Source organism: Biomphalaria glabrata, chromosome 9 (genome assembly GCF_947242115.1).
Source record: "Biomphalaria glabrata chromosome 9, xgBioGlab47.1, whole genome shotgun sequence".
In the NCBI taxonomy this organism is placed as follows: Eukaryota; Metazoa; Mollusca; class Gastropoda; family Planorbidae; genus Biomphalaria; species Biomphalaria glabrata.
Window position 1 is genome coordinate 4,149,973 of NC_074719.1, and position 18,474 is coordinate 4,168,446.

The 18,474-nt window shown below is 34.5% G+C and overlaps 1 protein-coding gene across 2 annotated transcripts; it reads right to left on the reverse strand.

The window, feature by feature from the left end:
• Positions 1 to 5,753: 5,753 nt before the first annotated feature.
• Positions 5,754 to 17,668, reverse strand: LOC106052067 (zinc finger protein 235-like). Of its 2 annotated transcripts, none has more exons than XM_056040412.1 (4): positions 17,360 to 17,668; positions 11,601 to 11,867; positions 9,957 to 10,136; positions 5,754 to 8,005 (listed from the first exon to the last, which is right to left on the reverse strand). In XM_056040412.1, exons 2-4 carry the CDS (start codon positions 11,823 to 11,825, stop codon positions 6,869 to 6,871), a joined length of 1,542 nt encoding a protein of 513 aa, XP_055896387.1. In that variant the 5' UTR covers positions 11,826 to 11,867; positions 17,360 to 17,668; the 3' UTR covers positions 5,754 to 6,868. The 2 variants fall into 2 exon arrangements, with proteins under 2 accessions (XP_055896387.1, XP_055896388.1); XM_056040413.1 differs by lacking the exon at positions 17,360 to 17,668 and adding an exon at positions 10,328 to 10,440 and having other exon boundaries at positions 11,601 to 11,741.
• Positions 17,669 to 18,474: the final 806 nt, after the last annotated feature.

The window sequence follows — 18,474 nt, forward strand, 5'->3', positions numbered from 1 at the left end:
TGTCGTGGGTCAACCCTGAGGAAAAATAAGGAGCTGGCGACCCCTAGGCAGTTTACAGCACACAGCGCTACACCCCATCAGAGCCTGTGACGCCACTGGTCCCAAACTGATCCCAAACTGTATATATATATATTTCCGTTGCAAAGAATCACATAAGAAGCTTTTAATTTGATAACTCATGCCACCGATGTGCCCTTGAACTGTATTTTTGCTTAAAGAAATTCTTTTAATAATATCAGATGTAGGTGTGTGTAAAACAGTTTTCACAACTACAACGGCTGGTAAAATCAATGTTTTACCTATGTTTCCGTATTTTGCTATAAGTAAAGAGATATTGTAAGACTCTCACAAACCAACATCTTCTCTATATATATATGATGTTGAAGTGAGATTGTGTGGGTCTATTCTTAACTTTATCTTTGAGTGCTAGAAAATTTTTAAATCTTTATCTATTTTGTCAGGGTGACATTGTCTCAGATGATCCTCTAGCAATTGGTTTCGTATCATTATTTTAAAAAAGTCACTTAGGCAACCGCTTGTTTGACAAGGAAGGAATGAATCCCAGTTTTAAATAATCAACGCTGGACAGTGTACATTTCTTTTTGTTAAACATTTGTTACATGTAGACAAAATTAAAATGTTTAAATAAGTATTGAGACAATTCTTTGGTTTGATTAGCAGGATATATATTTAAATGATTTACCAAGATAAAAATCATATATTACTGTATAAAATAATTACATTAAATGAATGTAAAAATTAAAATGATCTGCTTTAAATGGAATCTATTATCGTAGACCCCCGTGGACCTCTCATAGACCCCCAATTTATTTTTTCACTTTCGTAGACCCCCTGGAAGTCTTCATAGACCCCTGGGGGTCTATATAGACCACTTTGGGACTCACTGGTCTAGAGTCTAGATATGGCTGTTCCATGATGGCTAACATTCAAAATGGTGTTAAGGTAAACATTTTCGAAAAATATCTAAAAGCAGCCTTTTTTCGGGCCTTGTCAATGACCTGAATGTGTAGGGCCTGTATGTTATTGTTGGTAACATCAAGATTGAAGATTATAATATCTATTTCTTCCTAGACAGTCTCAAGCAACGAGAGGGTGGTACTAAATTAATTTCTTGTATGAAACACAATGGACTGAGAAATACAAATCAATTTGCGTTATCAGTCTAAACTTTTGAGATCTTTGACTGTTTGGCGCAATCTTGAAATGACGACTGCTGTTGAAAGCAGACAAACTGCACGTGTTACGCAGTGCCTGCTCCTCACGTAGGCCTACATTTCAGATTTGTCATTTCATTGTTGCCAATAATTCATTTGTTTTTGAATCAGTTGCCCAGATGTTGCAGTCTGTCCATAGTTGGTGCTCAACAGCAAAGCAGCAGTTTCATTGACATAATTAAAAACAATCATGCCCATGCTAAGGAACAGAAATGACATCCTAAGTCAGATGAGACTGCTGGCAGAAAAAAACAACAACATGGTATTGAGCTGTTTCTCCCGAGGATTTGAATTTTGACAAATATGCAGAGCGAACACCACAGGCTTGAATTTTGAAAGCTATCGCAGAACGCAGTTTTACATTCCATATCAATCTGTACATTAATTTGTTAGTTTCTTCATTAATGTCTCACATTTCAAGCAACATGAAAAATGGTGAGTAGGCAATAAAAAAAAAGTTGGCCAAGTAAACACAACTTATAAAGATAAAATGCTAATTTATTTGTAATAACATTTTTTTCGTAAGATTTAACATAAGCTACTTAGGTTACTGAATGAAAGTAATTTTACAATTGCGGTCGCCACATATGGAAAAATAATTAAAGAAGTCGCAGAACTAAAAAGGTTGAGAATCGCAGCTCGAGTTAAAGATGAATATTAATTTGTTATAAATCTGACGGTTGTATTTTGCGTCTGTTCTATGTAATTAAAAATGTTTTCTTGAGATGAGAGGACCCGAACAGAGGATGGTTTTGAGTTGTTTTTTTTAGACAGTGTAACTGGTTTACCATTAATGTAAGAAGTATTTTTAAGTGTTTTATATAATAGGCTTACAAGCTACTAATATTTTAACGAAGTGTTCAATTTTGTTCTAAAAGAGAAATAATTCATTTAGTATTGTTAAGATCTTTCCTATCAGGCACTCTACAAACACTACTCAACACAACAAACTCAAGAACTTTAGAACAAGAGCTTCAAGATATGTGCTGAAAACTCGGCGGCCTCTTTTACGCACTCTGTCCCAGCATCTGGTCCCCTAAGGCGTTTGACATATGACATTATCAAGGGTGATATTTACGTGTACTGTTCATATAAGGTGACCAGACGTCCTGATTTGGGCGTGACAGTCCCGCTTTGGACCGTCTTTCACGCTTTTCATAAAATGTCCAGGCGGGACCGCCAGTGTCCCGCTTTAAAAAAAAAAAAAGATCAATATCAACCTTTATTTTAAAATCTTTCAAAATCTAGCTAATATCTAAAGTTACCACTTTTCAGCGATTTCTACTTGATCCATATTAACTGCCAAGAAAGCCCCTGTGTTAGGGGCATGAGTAGTGCTTTTACTTTACAGCAAGCCCCTGTGTTAGAGGCATGAGTAGTACGTGCTTTTACTTTACAGCAAGCCCCTGTGTTAGAGGCATGAGTAGTGCTTTTACTTTACAGCAAACCCCTGTGTTAGAGGCATGAGTAGTGCTTTTACTTTACAGCAAGCCCCTGTGTTAGAGGCATGAGTAGTACGTGCTTTTACTTTACAGCAAGCCCCTGTGTTAGAGGCATGAGTAGTGCTTTTTTCTTTACAGCAAACCCCTTTGTTAGAGGCATGAGTAGTGCTTTTACTTTACAGCAAACCTCTGTGTTAGAGGCATGAGTAGTGCTTTTACTTTACAGCAAACCCCTTTGTTAGAGGCATGAGTAGTGCTTTTACTTTACAGCAAACCCCTGTGTTAGAAGCATGAGTAGTGCTTTTACTTTACAGCAAACTGCCCTTTACTCAGAAACTGACATCAGCATGACGTTTCCTGTCGACTCTTGGAGTGTTGTCGTTCCGCATGATGCTCGCTCATTTTGTTTATCAATTCCAGCATACAGTATTCCTTGGTTTGGCTGTCCTTCCTGTCGATGACAGGGTGATGGATATCGTACACAAAACTTCGAAGCTCATATTGTTATAACTCTGCCATGCGCACCGCAATCCAGGATAGTGCAGAAAGATGGTGCGCACTATTAGTGACAAGACTAAGTCGGATGTTGACATGAGAGAGAGAACGATTTCCGCCCAAGGGAGAGCTGATGTAAAGATGCTGTGCTCAAGACTTGTTGTTCTGTTCTACATGTATTTGTGATGTCCTGTAAATAAACATCGATGTGCCTCGTTGAGTTGCCTTCCTTCAGTTATTACAATATATAAGGACTTATAAATAGAGTTCCCGTTTGTAAAGAAGACAAGATTTTTTCAACAATTAGGGCCTACAGTGGAGTGCAGTGCTAGAAATGTCGATCACAGTATTCTGTCGCACAAGTGGATATAACCAAACATCTGAATTCAGATTGTAGTTTTAAATTGGTAGCTCCCAGAAAGCCTCCAGGTTCTGTCCAACATATATGTACATATGTAAACGATTAATTCAAAGCCACTAATTTTTATTTCAGTTTAGAATAATGTAAGTTCTATTTTTTTGTGAGCTGTTCAAATTCTGATGCCAGCGTTTCTCAAACTGTGGTGCGCCCCCCCCCCTTTTTGGTGCTGACAAATGGACGCGAAGTTGGTTTTATTATTTATTTTTTTTTTTTGGTGATAATCCGGATTTGATTACTCGTTAAGTAAAAATGATATTAATATCAATGCTTAAAAAAGAAATTATTACATTAGGTGAAGTCTACTAATTAGGGCCTTTCCTACTGCTTTTGTGAGAAGCGTCTGCAACAAGATCAACTGGCTGCCTGGTCGTGCGGTTTGCGCGCTGAACTGTCGTTCGGATTTATCGACGGTCGAGGGTTCAAACCCTGCCCGCTCCCATCCCCCGTCGTCCTGCGGGAGGTTTGGACAAGGAAGTAAACTATCTTCAACTCTGAAGGAACATCCTAATTACGTAAAACGTTTTACAAACATTTTACAAACATCAAGTCATCAAAGAAGATTCTAAGCCAGTACTTTGTCACGTGACACCAAATTTCTTCCAAGTGACACCTTCGTTCAGTGGACACTTTTAAAGCCAACAATTAAGCACACACCACAAGACATCTTTCTGAACACGAGTAGGGTCTTTCGATCGAGCCCATTACGTACGTACATGCTCAGTTGCCTAGAATATATCTCACAATTCAGTATCAACCTGTCCCAAGCTTAAATTTACTTTGACTTTGACGCGCTTTTCTTTCTAAAAAGTAGGGCCTAATGTGTGCTCTAGACCAAAACATAGTCTATTTCGGAATATTACAATGCAGGAAAAAGCTTGATCCCGATGCTTACAGACCTGTTAGCTGGATAAGGAGAGAGAGGCGCGAACATATTTTCTTTCTTTTAATTTTTTTTTTGTTGTTGTTGTTGTTGTTGGGTTGGAGGAGTGAAGCCACTATTAAAATTTATGAGAAACATTATTTTAGGTCTATGCTCTTTTTACTGGAAAAGCTATCAAACTTGATATTGAACGTGAGAAAAAGTGATATGTTTTCAATTATTTAAAAAAAATGTGGCAACGCTTGGATCTTATTTAGCTACAGTAACTCCTGTGGCCCACGGTTAACGAGGGTGTCATGTGGCCAGCACAACGATCAACCGCAGAAACATATGACCTTTACATCATCTACCCTATACATCGCAATGTCTAAAAGGGGAACTTTACTTTTTTTTACCCCCTACTAAGTTTGAACATTAATTGTGCACTAATTACAAACAACGCTTTTTTTTCCCAATAATTCTTTAATGAACGCAGGTAGTCGTATATAATCTAACATCAGGGCAGTTTCACCATACTAGTGTGAGTTACAGTTTATTAGTGAAATATGATAGGAAATGACGTAGGTTTTATGAAATACTGTTAGACATATCTGTCTGCGCTACGTATTTTCATAGTGGAATGTGAAGTTTGTTTCTATACAAACTATCATTGTAACCTTGTTTAGTTTTTGTTTTTTTTTGTTACCCTTATATTACACATTTTGATAATTGGAAAGACATGCTCCAACTTGATTCCCTGATTCTAATTTCTGTAATGCTTCGGATTCTCTTTGTAACTAACCCTAACCCTAAGCAGTACAGAAATTAGAATCAGGGAATCAAATTGGAGCATGTCTTGTACGTTGTTGCTGTTTTATTTGTTTTATAAATTCTGTTATCAACGCAAATAGTTCCTGACTTTACCATTATTGGTGTAGTTTGTTCTCTACCTATCAGTTGAATCCATTGGTGTAATAAACCAGTTATGCCACAATATTTTACTTTTTCTAAGTGAAGGTATTGTGGTGAACTTTGCCAAATGCCTGTCTAATAAAAATCTAAGCCCTTTGGAAAGTTATCAATTAGACCTATTGAGTTTCACAGGACCTAAATTTCCTAAAGTCATATTGGTATGCATTAAAGACATTAATTGATTTATGGTGTAGATACTTATTTTGTGTATATATATATATATATATTTTTGATCAACTGATCACTTCCAACCTGCTGACTTATCCTGACCAATTAACTTGTTTAATGTAGTCTAGTAACCCAAAGAATGAATTAATAGAGACTTCCTCTTCGGTAAGAAAAGACATTAAAAGTCACTATTTTAATACATAGTAGTAGTTTTCACAATACATCAATAAGAAATAGGCCTAATGTAATATACAATTTATCCCAACTTTCCTTTTTAAGATCTTATTAGATTCTTCCTTTTTAAAGTTCTTAAGGTTGATGGCTACTTAGGGAATGGACAGCTTGTCCACTCCTGGTTATCTTGACTGGCACAACAAGTTCTGGAACCATAGGTCTACAACTATTTTTGTTTTGGTAGTTCGAATAGTTGGCAGTTTCAGTGTCCTCATCTCTTGTACTAAATAGTAACGGCTTTATCTAAGCTCTTGTTTTAGAATCTTTGATTTCACTTGTAGGTTTTTCTATCATTAGTCTTAATTATGTTCTTCAATTGTTTGTCCTCTCATATGTCAATAGAAATCTTTAGGAAAACTGGTATAATTATCAAGTTTCATTTTACTTTTCATCCGTCATTCCAATCTGTCATTCATTAGGGTAAAGTATGCAAGCCATTCTCAGGTACAGATGGTTTTAACAGATGACTAGGATCATGTTTCCATGATATGTCTGAGTCTCCTGTTCATATGCTTAAGGTAGTTGTGATAATAACAATGACAGTCCACTTCCTGAAGTGTTTGTTCAAGCATAGAGAAGTAAGAATCCTTCCTTTTTAACATTTTAATGCTTTTTTTTTTTCAACAGTTTGAAGATCTAGTGAATCCCTTTTGACATATCAGTATTTGACATTTCAAATGTTTTTTCACCATTATGGATTACTTGGTGAATTTTTAAATCTTTAGAAGTAGTAAATCCATTTAAACATAGTTGCCATTTGAATGGTTTTTCACAAGTATGAACCAGACATTTAAATGGTTTTTCCCCAGTATGTATAACTTGGTGAAGTTTCAAATCTCTAGAAGTAGTAAATCCTTTTTGACATAGTTGACATTTGAATGGTTTTTCACAAGCATGAACCAGTAAGTGCTGCTTTAACCCTGAAGGTCTAGTAAATAGCTTTGACATATTTGGGATTTTAAATGTTTTTTCGCCAGTATAAATCAGCTGGTGATTTTTTAAGTGTGATATTATAAAGAATTCTTTTAGACATATTTCACATTTAAATGTTTTTTTCGCTAGTATGAATCAGCTGGTGATTTTTCAAAGTTGAGGAATATGAAAATTGTTTAAAACATATTTCACATTTAAACCGTTTTTCCCCAGTATGAATCACTTGGTGATATTTCAAAGATGCAGAACGGCTAAATACTTTTAGGCATATTTCACATTTAAACAGTTTTTCCCCAGTATGAATCACTTGGTGGGTTTTTAAATTTGCAGATTGAGAAAATTCTTTTAGACATATTTCACATTTAAACCGTTTTTCCCCAGTATGAATCACTTGGTGGGTTTTTAAATTTGCAGATTGAGAAAATTCTTTTAGACATATTTCACACTTGAAGGGCTTTTCTCCACTATGAATGACTTGGTGATATTTCAAAGATGCAGAATGGCTAAATACTTTTAGGCATATTTCACATTTAAACCGTTTTTCCCCAGTATGAATCCTTTGGTGGCTTTTTAAATTTGCAGATTGAGAAAATTCTTTTAGACATATTTCACATTTAAACCGTTTTTCCCCAGTATGAATCACTTGGTGGGTTTTTAAAATTTCAGATTGAGAAAATTCTTTTAGACATATTTGACATTTGAACGACTTTTCTCCACTATGAATCACTTGGTGATTTTTCAAAGATGCAGAATGGCTAAATACTTTTTGGCATATTTCACATTTAAACCGTTTTTCCCCAGTATGAGTAACTAGGTGGGTTTTTAAATTTGCAGATAGAGAAAATTCTTTTAGACATATTTGACATTTAAACCGTTTTTCTCCAGTATGAATCACTTGGTGGGTTTTTAAATTTGCAGATTGAGAAAATTCTTTTAGACATATTTGACATTTAAACCGTTTTTCCCCAGTATGAATCACTTGGTGGGTTTTTAAATTAGCAGATTGAGAAAATTCTTTTAGACATATTTGACATTTGAACGGCTTTTCTCCAGTATGAATTTGCTGGTGTATTTTTAAATAAGAAGGTTTAGCAAATTCATTAAGACATATCTGGCATTTGTGTTTTTTTCTAGCTTGATGACAAGATGTTTGTATTTCTTTAGAATGACTTCCTTCAATTTGATCTTGTATGTTTTCAGTGGGTATATTTACTTCTGAAGTCGTTTTCTTTTCTTTCTTAAAGTCCTGTAAAAAAAACAAAAAAAAACATATATATATATATATATATATAATAATCAAGGCCCTTAACATTCCTAGGAACATCTTCATTGCCTGTCAGAGGGCGGTACTGCTGCAGACCTGCCACATCACCAGAAAATTCCTCAGTGGAAACTGTTAAAGGGACTACAATGAATTTTGTTTCTCTTTAGCGAAACTCGACCCTGGCAGCGCCAGAGAATGACTACTCGTTCATTTCTAACATAATAATAATAATCTTTATTATCTGTATGGAAATTTGTCTTACAATTTGTGCATTACACCAAACAAAAAACATTATAACTATAAGAAACCAAAATGTACATTCACACCAGACTCACTCATAATTTACATGTGACAAAGTTTATACCAGATTGTTCTTATTTAATGATTTGATTGCCAGGGGAACAAAAGAGTGTTTGTGTCTGTTTGTCTTTGCTATCAGTGTCTTGTATCTCTTTTGTGATGGTAAAATCACAAAATCCTGACACAAAGGGTGATTCTTTATTTCGAGGATCTTGTTAGCTTTTTTATAGATGTTTGTCTCAAACAACTGCCCAAATGAGGTTTGTTTTTTGCCAATGATTTTACCAGCATATATATATATATATATATATATATATATATATATATATATATATATATACATATATATATATATATATGAATAAAAAATAAAATATCTATAAAAATTGTTTTTATGTACAAATAGTATCTAGGAATTTATAGAGCTAGGGCTAATAAAAATCTTTTGTCTCAGATTTTTCAATTTCTAAACTGATTATCTTTTGTTTCTTATTTTATATTTTTCCTTTCAAAAGCAAATTTTTTTTTCTTCAAGTGAAAATTTAAAAAAATGACTTTTATTCTGCTGACCACCTAGTAAGCTACTTGCAAGAGAAGGGGAAAAACAAAGAAATAGTGTGGACCTTATGAATGGGACAAAGGAAGTGTAGAAATTACACATTTGATTATCATGTGTAATCACCAGGCGCTGTTGCACTTTCTCCCTTCTTTCTCTTTATGCTTGCTTTCACTATGGATCTATCCAGTGATTCTTTTTTCCAACTGTTTGTGTCAATTTTGAAGAGTTTCATGTCGCATTTACATACATCAGTATATCTAAAAGTGACCAGTGGCTCTCCTGCCATCTATTAGATCTCCATACAGACGGTCTTGTGGAAGTCAAGCTTGTGGCATTCTATGAGCGTGACCAAGCTAGCCAAGGTGTCTACTCTCGCATTTACATACATCAGTATATCTAAAAGTGACCAGCGGCTCTCCTGCCATCTATTAGATCTCCATACAGACGGTCTTGTGGAAGTCGAGCTTGTGGCATTCTATGAGCGTGACCAAGCTAGCCAAGGTGTCTACTCTCGCAGTTACTTACATCAGTATATCTAAAAGTGACCAGTGGCTCTCCTGCCACCTATTAGATCTCCATACAGACGGTCTTGTGGAAGTCAAGCTTGTGGCATTCTTTGAACGTGACCAAGCTAGCTAAGGTGTCTACTCTCACATTTACATACATCAGTATATCTAAAAGTGACCAGTGGCTCTCCTGCCACCTATTAAATCTCCATACAGACGGTCTTGTGGAAGTCAAGCTTGTGGCATTCTATGAACGTGACCAAGCTAGCCAAGGTGTCTACTGCTGATGACAGCGTGGATGTCCTGCTTTTTTTGCAGCACTTCCTCATTGGTTATTTTATCTTGCCACCTAATTTTTAAAAATCCGGAGATATTCAGGATTTTTTTTGCCACGATTAGGATGACCATGTTTCACTGTATGGAGATTTAATAGGTGGCAGAGAGCTCTTTCAGTAATAAAAATGAAAAAATCCTATTAGTTCCTTTTAATGGACAATTTTGGTACCAACTAAGCAACTTGCAAACTGAAATTTCTACTAAACTTTCTTTTAAGTCAATAATCATTTACCTGACTCACAGAAACTTCTGAACCATATGTGTGACCAGGTCGAGTGGAATTTGGCATAACAATAGGTACAGGATAAAGACTGTTGTTTGTCTTCATTGACACAGCCAATAATCCTGAAGCCAAGCACCAAGGTTTATTACTGTCTGTACCATTGGTCATCTCTTGCTTTATAGAATCATCCTGTGAGAAAAAAAATACATTGATAGGTAGCTCAGAAAAAAATAAATAAACAATACTACATATATTTTACACAATAAACAAGTTAGGTTAATCTTGGTCCTTTTTTTTTTTTTTTTTTTTGAAGATAGAATTTTTCTAAAGACTAGATCTCAAGATTTAGTTAACCTAACAAAGCTAAGTTTTATACTAACTTTTTATTTTAAACCCTGAACAAATTTTTTTTTTTTGCATCCGAGACATAGAATGATGATACCAGGTTCCAACTCAGTCTGCCATCATTCATCGCCTTGCTGGGAAGTTTGGGCTAGAATGTAATAATCTTCAATTCTGAAGAAACATCCCAAACATGTAAAACTAACAAAACAGATCTATCAAAGTGGTCACCAGTTGATATACAAGTGACAAATAATTCCCCTTTCAGACCATACAGTCTACTTTGCAGATGATGTAAAGGTCATTTGTTGATATTCTGTGGCCCATGGTAAACAAGGGTGTCATGTGGCCAACACAACAACCTACCAACTTAACTTTTCCCCTACTAATGTTAAGTGCTGGGTGAACTCAGATGTACTCTTAAGATCCCAAAAAAAAAATCCCAGTCCTCACCAGGGTTTAAACCCAGAACCCTTTGGTTCAAATGCTAAGTGCTTTACCACTCAGCCACTAAGCCTTCACAAGTGACAAAGGTTATTGTGCAAGATTTTTTTTTAGCTCTCTCTCAATTTGAAAAACAAAATAATTTAAAACTATGTATAACATTGGCAAAAAGATGTTTATATGTCACAATACATTGATATCATGGGAAGCGTGGTCGAAAGGCCAAGTGCGCTTGAACTTGGCTTGGCTACCTAGAAGGGGGCTCGAGGTTCGACACCCGATTCTGTGGCCCATGGTAAACAAGGGTGTCATGTGGCCAACACAACAACCTACCAACTTAACTTTTCCCCTACTAATGTTAAGTGCTGGGTGAACTCAGATGTACTCTTAAGATCCCAAAAAAAAAAATCCCAGTCCTCACCAGGGTTTAAACCCAGAACCCTTTGGTTCAAATGCTAAGTGCTTTACCACTCAGCCACTAAGCCTTCACAAGTGACAAAGGTTATTGTGCAAGATTTTTTTTTTAGCTCTCTCTCAATTTGAAAAACAAAATAATTTTAAACTATGTATAACATTAGCAAAAAGATGTTTATATGTCACAATACACTGATATCATGGGAAGCGTGGTCAAGAGGCCAAGTGCGCTTGAACTTGGCTTGGCTACCTAGAAGGGGGCTCGAGGTTCGACACCCGACTCGGGCAGAGTTGTGTTTACTGAGCGCCTAAAGGCAGCATGGAAAACCAACTCCTAGATACCCCCCACCGGTCCACAAATGAGATTGGACCAAAAGCGCTCTGAGCATGCTATAAGCATGAAAGTAGCACTATATAAAAGCTATAATAATAATAATATCATTATGGAAATACCTCATGCCCAAGATTTACATTACAAGATTTTTCAGAATAACAATTTTCTGAATGATGGGTATACACGTCTCCTTCCAATTCTTTTTTCTCCATTTTTATTACAGATGCTTTGAAATCTTCATTTTCACAGGTTTGTGTTACAGTAACTGCTTCGTCCACTTCTTCCTTCACATGTTTTAATAAATTGTTTAGATTAAAAGAATCGAGCTCTGTGTCTGTCATCATGTAATACTATCGAGGTCTGACTTTCAGCTACATTTAATATTCCTGTTGTCAAGAAAAGAAAAATTTAAATTAATTGAGCCTAGCTCATGTTTGTTAACAGCTCTATAAATAGTAGTAGTATTATTATCCTTCAGAGATACTAGAGATGGACAGGCCACACCCTTTGCAAGTCTGCATCCAACAATAGTTGACAAGCTATCCCCTAGTACCTTCAAGAAAATGGGGGAGAAATACATGGCACTGAAATTTTTTGCAGATGCCAAGCAGATAGCCATTATGTGGGGGACAGTTGGAGAGACTTACACAAAACCAAGATGATTAGAAGTTGGATGATAGCCTATGCCCCAGACGATACCACAGGCAGAGATAAGACAGACTGAACGAGTGGTTCACAAACGTTTTTGACCCATGTGCCACTTTCATAATCCAAAATTTTCCGCTGACATCCCAAAAAATAATTTAAAGAAATGTGTAATATAAACATTATAAATTTTTTTGTTAAATCTACATTTTTTTGAATAAGTAGAATGTAGCTGTCAGGGGCAGGTATGGCAAGAGTTAATGTGTTCTTTCTGTGTTGCTATTTAGGTATGAAAGAGTTATATATATTCTTATCTGATATGATACAGACGTTACTTCAAAAAAGAAGATGATTATGTCCTAGGGGTCATGCATATTAAACAATTACCTAAATTCTGCCAAGTCACTGGTTTTCTTGTCTAGCTCAGGCAACCCATTCCATGCTCTAATAGCACTAAAGAAGAAAGAGCATTTGTACACATTTGTTCTAGCATATGGGACGAGGAATGTGCCTTTATCTTTGTGTCTTTCTGAGTATTTTATTAAATTTTGTTTTTGTATTTGAAGATTATGGTTCAGTGTTTTATGTATAATTGCTACTTTACTTTTGAGTCTTCTATCCTGAAGGCTTTCTAAATTTAGTGATTTTACTAAAGGTGTTTCTTTAGTCAAATGTGAATATTCATTTGTTATGAGTCTCTAGTGATGGGAACTAAACTAACTTTTAAAAGTTAAACTAAAACTAGTTTTCAACTAAAATAAAGTAGTTAAGCTATTAGTTCATGAATTTCAAATATATGGTTAAACTAAACTAAAGAAAATTAATTAAACTATAACAAACTTTTCAGAACTTTTTTTTTTTTGGGGGGGGGGGGGGGTGTTGAACTACTAGACCTATATATAGATATAATCATCCGACTTTATACCTACGGTGCGGTTCAATCTTATTCTTTTAACATTCTAGTAATATTTATCCATAATAAAGTCAGTAATAAAGAATATGTTTCTTACATAGATGTTAATGCACAATAAAATAAAAAAAATGTCTAAATAAATATGTGTGCTTGTATTTTTTTGCTTTAAATTAAAACCTGTAGAAAAGAATGGTACCCTTTTTTTAAACAATTTTTTTTATATTAACTTATAATATTATATAACAGAAAATCTTACTTATACCGGTAAAGTTTAAAATCTCAATAAATAACATAGATTTAGAATTTCAATTAGATACCAAAGAAATAGAAACGAAATATTTGGAGTTTTAAAAACATTTGACCTGTAGAACTATTTTATAGAGTAAAATGCATGCTTGACTAACCATGCTGATGTGCTATTTTCTAAAAATACAACTAACACTATTGCATAACCGTTAAATACACAAGGGAAAAAAAACAGGGTGGTCTTGTCATTATGGACTGCACACTCAGTACACTATATAGGCCTACACTTGTACGTCTATCTGGCCAGGTTGTTAAAATCAGTCGGACACACCGTTTATTTACTTTCTGGGCTGGGAGGGTGTGTAACTATTTTAGTGTAAATATATATCTACAAACATGCTTGACTAGCCCCGCCAGTGTGTTATTTTCTTGTCTGACCACTCCACATTAAGCAAACACTATTTCATAATGCATAATGAAAAAATGCAGGGTAGTCTTGTAATATCATCGACTACATATGTACGTCATACAGTCATAAAGTACACTAGGCCTACATGTGTATGTCTAGCTGACCAGGTAGTTAAAATCAGTTGGACACAGTCTATTTACTTTATGGTCAGAGAGGGTGTGGATTAAGATTTGTTTTTCTAGAGTTGGTTATCCTAATGCTTTTAGATCTATATAGGTCTAGATGTTGAATTAGAATTAAATCTCAATAATAAGTCTTAAGACTATAAAAAGGGTGTACTTAATGTTCCAGCAGTTAAAAAAATCATTGTTTGCCGCAAATAAATTGATCAAAACCAGTAAATATTGACCTAACTCACTAATCAGATTCCAACTATAAACAGAAATAACACCTAAGTATTTTGCATTTTTAGTCAGTGTTACTGGTTTACCATGAATAATATATGTGGAATTAATTTGTTTTAGTTTTTTTGTTACTCTTAAAACTGACATTTATTCTGGGAGGAAAGACATGCTCCAATTTGATTCGATTTCTGTAATTCATCTAAATCTCTTTGTAACATTTCTGTATCTTGTGTTGTTTTTATTGTTCTCTATATTATGCAATCGTCTGCGAATAATCTGACTTTTGTTCCTGAACTAATGCGATTTGGTAAATCATTAATGTAAATTTAAAATAGTAGTGGACCCAATACTGTTTCTTGTGGTACACCTGAATTTACTGTTATTGGTGTTGGTTTAGAGCCATTTATTATTACAGTTTGTTCTCTCCCTATCAAATAATCCTTAATACACTGATGTAATGGACCATCAATGCCAAAATATTTTAATTTTTTAAGCAAACCATGGTGGTAAACTTGTCAAAAGCCTTGGAAAAATCTAATAAGATAGCATCTATTTGCTCACTATTATCTAAACTTTTCAAAAATCATCAATTAGTCCTATTAGTTGTGTTTCACATGATCTATATTTCCTAGAGCCATGTTGGTATCGAGTAAAAACATTATGTTTGTCTAGGTCTTCATATTATGTGTTCTAGGATTTTACATGTGATGCTGGTTAGTGATAATGGTCTGTAGTTTCCTGGGTCAGATTTTTCTCCTTTTTTAAATGGGGGGAGGGTGACATTAGCTTCTTTCCAGTCCCTTGGTATTCTGCCCTAGTTAAGAGATGCCTGAAAATGTATTTTGAACACTGGTGCTAGCTCATTGCTCAGTTCTTTGAGTAATCTAGCTGGAATACCATCAGGTCCAGATGCTTTATTCTGTTAAATGTTTGCTAATAGTTTTTGGATTCCCTTTTCATGTTGTCTACTTGGTTCAAATAAGTAATATGTCTTTGTCTCCTAGGGCTGAGAAAGCTGATCAATGCAAAGTATTTATTTAGGATGTTTGTTTTAGTTTCATTATCATTATGTGTTAAGGTATCTTCTCCTTTAATTATGCTATGCCTGTTGTTTCCATTTTCTTAGACTAATATGTATGACCATAGGTTTTTGTTGTTATCCTTAGATATTACATTGTTTATGTATTTACTCAGCAGCTGTCTGCTTACTTTTTGGTTAGTTGTTTAATTTAATATACCTGGTACTTTTTATAAACTCTGTCTGCCTTAGTTTCTTTAAATTTTCTTTATAGGTTTTCCTTCTGTTAACAGAGCTTCTTTAATCTATTATTAAACCAGCATTTATTTATTTTGTTTGATGTGTATTTAGTTGGTTTATGATTTTCTATAATGTTTTTGAGATAGTTTTTAATGAAATTCCAAAAACCATTGACTGGTTGGTTAATCTTTTTTTCTGATAAGAATGTTTGTTGAAAGTTTAATGCAGCTTGGTGTAGTTGTGTTAGGTTGCATTTGTTCCAGAATAAGATTTTTTTGGGGGGGTTTTATATGGGCTACTGCTTTTATCTGACTGTGTATTTTAATGATATCATGGTCTGATAGACCAGGGAAAATATCATATTCTACCACTAATCCAGGTCTATAGGTTAAGAAGAGATCTGTTGTGTTGTTTAATCTAGTTGTTTTTTTTTAATGATTTGATATAAACTTAGGTAGTGTAACGTTTCTATGAAAAGCTCATTTATGTTCTTAAGGTTTTGGTGTTTCTCTATGGTTAGTGTTTTCCAATTTATATCAGGTAGGTTTAAGTCACCCATTATTCAAAATACTGTATTTTTATTTTTTTCTTTAAGTGTAGTTAACTGATTGCATAGTTCTTGTATGTCCTCTAAACTAGAATTAGGTGGTCTGTAGATACTGCCTACTATGAGGTGGTGTTAATTTTACAACATGTTTATTCTCTATTTTTTGAGTTAGGTAAGGTAATTTCTTCTATTATAAGAGTGTTTTTTTATTGCTAAAAGAACTCCTCCATGACTATCAGTCCTATCTTTTCTAAATATTTCATAATCACTACCGGTATTGAAAATTTCAGCATTATAAATTTCAGGATGTAGCCAAGTTTCTGTTCCTGCAATTATGTCTGGTTTCTCACATTCTAATAAGATTTCTAAGTCTGCTGATTTGTTTCTAATGTTTTGAAAATTTATCACTAAGGTTTTAAAGTACCGGTACTTTGGTATTACTGCATAAGTAGGTTTCTTTAATGAGTGTTTTATAAGTTTTAGCAGTTTTAACAGGAGTGGATCTGGCTAGTGATTGGTGAGTTTGGTTAGGGATGGTGTTTAGGATGTTGTATGGGTTACAAGTGTCTAAATCAAAGGAGTCATCAGTCCTGATGTAAACTGAGGTAACCCACACGGTACACAGTGCCATGATGGATCTTTGTTGCCTAATGCATATTACACTGATGTATTTTTATTGAGACATGATGAATGGTACCTTTCATCACAGGTGTCACATTGATTGGCTTTCTGTTTCATGGTGCATACTTTTTTACAGATGTTGCATCTATGATAATCTATCTTTAGATCTAGGTCCTGGGTTTCTACATCTCCGGCTATTAATACTAAGAGTGATAGGTGTTTATTTTATTCATTTTTTATATTCCCAAGATGAATGTGAACAGTACCAGTACACATGATTTTTATTGTAATGCTTTTAATTTTAGTTGTCCTTGTATGAGAGTTTATTTAGTTAAAGTCATTTGTTGGTGGGAGTAGAAGAGGAATTTAAGTCATTGGTTAATATGCATCACTGAATGCATGATGCATAGGATGTAATCATCTTTTTTTTTTGACTGAAGTAACGTCTGTAATCACTGTATTATATAAGATAAGTAAGAGGACTGGTGTTTGTTAGCTGTCACTGAGTTATTAACTTAATTAACTCTAGAACTACAATCTAGATTTTAAAAATTCTAGATATCTATATTAATCTGTCAATTTCTATCTATATCTATATCATCTTCATCTAATATATCATAATCATATATAATATTGGAGTAATATTATCATATAACATATACAGATATACTAATTTAATAAATATATAATCAAATACTGGTAATGAGACTAGACTAGATTCTGCAGGCAAGAAATTATTAAAGACTAAGAAGACTAATATAATAATATCATTATTATTGAATTATTGTTAATGTTATATTAACTTATAATATTTGAATTTTTATGAGACACTTACCTTAGCCTATTATAAATTATAATTAGGGCCTTACTGAAGTTACTGCCCTTAGCTTTAGCCTTTACGACTTACGGCCCTTATCATCTTATGATAATGATGGATTAAGTTATGGTACCGGTATTTCTAGATATATTCATATAACCCATAAAAATGTATAATAGAATCTAAGAATGAAAGAAGATGAAAATGCTTTATAGAACATAGATATATAGACTTCTAGATCTAGATTGTAGATCTATATACCATTTCTAATTTATTTATTTTTTGGATCGAGATCTAAGTCAATGATATTTTGTTGTCTTGGTTAAGTTACAAATAAACCAGATTGATCTCCCTTGTCAATACTGCTCTCAACTTTACTTCAAGGGCCACAGTGTTCTGTTCATATATCTAGATCAGTGATGCCCAAAAATACGGCCAGCAAGTGATGTGGTTCCCTCCGGCCGTGACCCCTCGCGACGCCAAAAAGTTGTGTATAACATTAAGTGGTTGAAAAATTTATCTTCACCTAAGTTAGGGGCTCTAATTTTTTCTCTAATGGATCGTTACCATGGCCTTTAACATTTATATGGATGGCTGCCTGGTCGTGCGGTTTGCGCGCTGGACTGTCGTTCGGATTTATCGACGGTCGAGGGTTCAAACCCTGCCCGCTCCCATTCCCCGTCGTCCTGCGGGAGGTTTGGACTAGGAAGTAAACTATCTTCAACTCTGAAGGAACATCCGAAACATGTAAAACATTTTACAAACAAACATATGTTATGAGATGGGACTCTGAATGTAGAATATTGTTGTAACTCTATTCCCGCACTGATCTTTAATTGTTTGCGGAACATTATAAAAAGCCAACAAGCTTGTTCCATTAAGAAATATCTGTATTAAAAATAGAACAACATAAAACGGCCTTCTTGATTCTAGCCGCTAATAAAAGATAGTTAAACTACGGGTACTAGATCCACAGGTTTCTACTTTCTAATAGTTTCAGGCTATTTACATTTCGTTTGTGTGTGTGTGTGTGTTTTTGTATCTTTTCGTTGATGTTGCCCACGACAAGACTGTTGGAAATTAAAATGGCCCGCAGGATGAGCAAGTCTGGGTAACACTGATCTAGAATATAT

Excerpts from the sequence above, each read along its gene's own strand:
- LOC106052067 (XM_056040412.1), bottom strand. The coding sequence starts at position 11,825 with ATGATGACAGACACAGAGCTCGATTCTTTTAATCTAAACAATTTATTA. Across the intron at positions 10,137-11,600 it reads ATGTAAATCTTGGGCATGAG|GATGATTCTATAAAGCAAGA; the intron begins GTATTTCCATAA and ends TTTTTCTCACAG. Across the intron at positions 8,006-9,956 it reads CAGAAGTTTCTGTGAGTCAG|GACTTTAAGAAAGAAAAGAA; the intron begins GTAAATGATTAT and ends TTTTTTTTACAG.